The sequence below is a fragment of the Cornus florida genome, unplaced genomic scaffold, assembly GCF_030987335.1.
Source record: "Cornus florida cultivar Cherokee Brave unplaced genomic scaffold, ASM3098733v1 CherokeeBrave_3.0.0_Hap2_Chr03, whole genome shotgun sequence".
NCBI classification, from domain to species: Eukaryota; Viridiplantae; Streptophyta; class Magnoliopsida; order Cornales; family Cornaceae; genus Cornus; species Cornus florida.
Genome location: NW_026775573.1, coordinates 45295911 through 45300097, shown reverse-complemented (window position 1 = coordinate 45300097; position 4187 = coordinate 45295911). Strand labels below are relative to the sequence as shown.

General features: G+C 37.2%; 1 protein-coding gene across 1 annotated transcript; it reads left to right on the top strand.

The window, feature by feature from the left end:
- The first annotated feature begins 269 nt into the window (after window positions 1-269).
- Window positions 270-1280, top strand: LOC132301548 (UPF0481 protein At3g47200-like). The gene has a single exon (XM_059798791.1). The coding sequence runs from the start codon at window positions 270-272 to the stop codon at window positions 1278-1280; it is 1011 nt and encodes a 336-aa protein (XP_059654774.1).
- The last annotated feature ends 2907 nt before the right edge of the window (window positions 1281-4187 follow it).

Sequence of the window (4187 nt, the reverse complement as noted above, 5' to 3'; positions counted from 1 at the left end):
GGTGTTGAAATCACAGCTCCTTATGATGAATGGATAATATCCATTCTTGAAGAGAGACCCATTGCTTCTTCATGCAAGCAACTACCAAAGGTTCCACGAGAATTACGGGAGAAAGAGGACAATTAGGGATATTTTGATCCTAGAGTCATTTCAATCGGTCCCTATCACCATGGCAAGCCGGAGTTGAAGAAGCCGAGAAGTTGAAGAACCTAGCGGTAAGTGAATTCATAGCTGGCATCAATGGAGAGCTTCATGAAATCTATAACAAGATGGTAGAAGTGGTCAGCGATGCTAGGAGCTGCTACCTCGAGGGCTCAACAGACGCCTATGACGACGTTGCATTCGCTCGCATGATGCTCCTTGATGGTTGTTTTGTCCTGCACTTCATATATACGGTCACCGCTGTTGGAGAAGTGACCTTTTTAGAAGAACTGTTAAAGTTTGTCGGTAGAGCTGATTACCGTGGGATAGTTACCGACATCATTTTGCTGGAAAACCAACTTCCTTTCCTAGTTCTCCAGGCCTTGATTAGCTGTACCGGTATTTCCGCAGAAGTCAAATGGGATGAATTGATCGAGAATTCCATTGTCCAATATTACATAGATGTCCATACAATGTGGACAAAACAAACATATAAGCATGAGGTAGAACAACCCCTTCATTTGCTAGACCTTATGAGGAGAAGATTTCTCGGCAAGTACTCTTCAACAAAAAAAGCAGCAGTTAGAAGCAGCGACAAAGTACACCAAGATGGCCAACCCCAGCCATATTCTTCCTGCCCGCCCAAAAGGGAGCACAGGGAGAGCAACCCAGTGAAGGAGGGTTATAGACACTCGTTTCGTTCAGCCACAGAGCTTAAAGCAAGGGGGATATATTTCAGGCCTAGCACATCTTTTTTGAACGACTTCACTTTCACTTCTCGGTTTGGCTACAGATTGCTCAGAATTCCTCATATCTCATTGGGCTATAGAATCAAGTACCGCCTTCTAAACATGATGGCCTATGAATTGGCTCCCCATACAGTCGGTAATGTTGGGGTATGCAGCTACGTTTATTTCATGAATTCACTCATAAATGGAGCTGAAGACGTGATTGAGCTGGGAACAAATAACGTCATTCATAATTTCTACGGCACTGATGAAGAAGTGGCAAGAACATTCAACTCCATGGCCGCAGGGGGTGCATATGTTTCTTTAAGCGGCCCTATTAAAGATGTCAGTGATAGAATACAAGAGCATTACAATAGCAAGATGAAGACTTGGACGACTCAACTATTTTAGCAATCCCTTGTCTGCTGTGGCTTTCTTTGCTGCAACTTTCGCACTGATTCTGACTTTCATTCAAACATTTTTTCCTCGTTAGGAAAATTAAAGGTAAATTCAGAGTTCATTGATTATTAAATAACACCACAGAAATGTATTTAGTTTTTGCATAGACGTCCTTAATTACATGCATAAGCTTAATCAATATATATATATATATATATATATATATATATATATTACTCACTGTAGCAGTTTCAGGTTCAAGGACAACATGCTACTGCTGTTTCTCGGAATAATAGGATCCTCCAAGTTTCAATCGCATCCAACAAGTTAATCAAGTGTGTACCTGCTTAGAATTAGAGCAATAACTTATTTGTTGGGTTTGTCTTTTTCTTTTTCTTTTTCTTTTTCTCTTAGCTAGTTTGCTTCTGGGATGTTTAATGTTCATTCTGTAAGAGCAATATCTTTATTGATGATTCAATAAAGAAGTGTGTGTTTCAATATGTGAGTTATATCCTTTATATATATGTATATACATATATAATGCTGGTTTGATTTAACTAATTTACACTGAAGGCATGCATTGTACCATCAAATGTTTCTACAATTAGCTTCTTCAAATATACGTGAGAGAATCCCAACCGGGACTTTATGTGATACCCTCAGATCTCCGGATGCGGGTTGGCCAGGCCCACGCCCGATCACCCGAGGATATCAAACTAATTAGCAATAAATGAACACAGAATACAATTAAGTTAAAACAGAAATAAATAAAACGCTGAGAGAGCTAAAACGATAACCCAAAATTTTTTATTGATAAACAAAAACATCTAATACAAATCATCCTCCATCTTATATAACTCGGGAATCCATCTCTTGTGGACCCCTAATCAAAATCCAAACCAAAATACAAATACTAAAAGAACATCCAAAGTTAAACCATGGAGAGAAGTCCTACATCATCGGAAGAGTGAGTAAAAGTCTCTGCTCAGCACAATCAAGTCTACGACTGGAACTGTCGAACACCTGAAAAATAGAAGTGGGTCAGACCCACAAACAAGTTCTATCCCACTACAATCCGGATAGAGACTCGATACGCATGTTCATCCTAACCAATTCAACAATAACTAAATAGTTCGTAGATATATATATAATCACACTACAAGACTCTCACAGGACTACAGGCCCGTCTCAACCTGACTAGTAGGCACCATGCAAAACGCACCTGAGGTGGGCATGACTACATAGGCCTAGCAGGATACACATCCAACCATCATAGCCAGCTATGCATCCCAATACATATACGCTCCCTAGCCAATGACTCTGAGACTCAGGCTCATAACGTGGCACCATAAAAATATAATTAAATTTCATTCCAAAATCCATAGTAGTGCCGCTCAACTATATGTTGCCTTGACACTACAAATAAAATAGGATTAAACTTTTAGTTAATCCATTCCTTAATTCCAGAGTAGGTAGGACTTAGCGTTCTTGAGCTAATCCCCCTAGTATGAAATCGTCCCATACCGGTGCATACAATCCATCCATCAATGATGCACATTCATTAGAACATCAAAAACATCCAGAGTCCGACATAATAGCAATCAAATATAAGTAGGATTCTATTATGCATACAATACATGATTAAAATCATGAAACATCCACTTAAATTGCTAAAATAATGATATCCAATTTAAACTATCCACTTCCATAAAATTTACAGAACATAATTTATACAGTCCACCAATTAACGTCCATAGCATGGTATAATGAATATTAGAATCATAAACTGCACATTATACTAGAATTCCCAACCGATACTTCCATACGAGCTCGTTTGAATTTCTAAAACAAAAACTAGTAAATAAATCCTCCTATATCCTTGATAGCATGCAAAGTCATATTTAAATTTCATGTTATCAATTTCAATCTTTAACTATAAATCCTGAGAATAACATAATGGTACATAGAAAATATAAGCTGAGCACATTATATGAATTCCAAAAATACTTCCATACCAGTCCGTTTAGTTTGCTAAGTTAGAACTAGCAACTAAAACTTTTTCAACTCCCGACAGCATGCAATTTAATATCTAAAGTTCATGAAATCTATAACCACATCCTAAACCAACGTTCCTGGGACTTAAATATGTTATATGCATTATTGTCATAAATTCCCAAAAACTAATTTTCATACCAAACTATTTAGTTTGCTAGAACAGAACTAAAAAAAAATAAAAAATTTAAACCTTCCTCCATCCTTGACAGCACACCTATTAATAACCAAAAAAAAATCATGATGTCCACTTCCAAAGCTTAAACCAATAATTTTAAGTCTTTAATGTGTTTTATACTTCATTTAAAAACCCTCATCAAAGTCCAGAATTTCCTTTTAGCCCTGGAGAAACAAAAATCCTAATATTTCACGTACTGGGCAAATACAAAAGGTTGAGGGGGCTCCAATTTAAAGTAGAGGAGGCTCCACTTGGGTAGAAGGGGCTCCAATTTTAAGTAGAGGAGGTTCCACTTGGGTAAAAGGGGCTCCAATTTTAAGTAAAAGAGGCTCCACTCTTCTCAGCCTCTGTATTCCTTCTCCGGTGTGTTCCAGACCCTCTGTCTTCCATGGTTAATGTTCGTACTGGTTAATTCTAAGTCCCAGTGTGTTCCAGAAACTTTAAAATTCATCATTCATTAACCGACATCAATCAACACAAGAATTAAGCATAAAAGACTTAAAACCAACAATTACCGTTTCAAGAACATATACTATTTTAATCTATTCTATCATGCAAACCAGATTAATTCTAGTGTTTCCCATTGTGTTCTAGAACTAATTAAATTCTTTTTCCATCAATTAACATCAATTAAATTATGAATTGCGCAGGAAAGAATTTAAAACAAGCAATGACAGATTTGTAAAGCA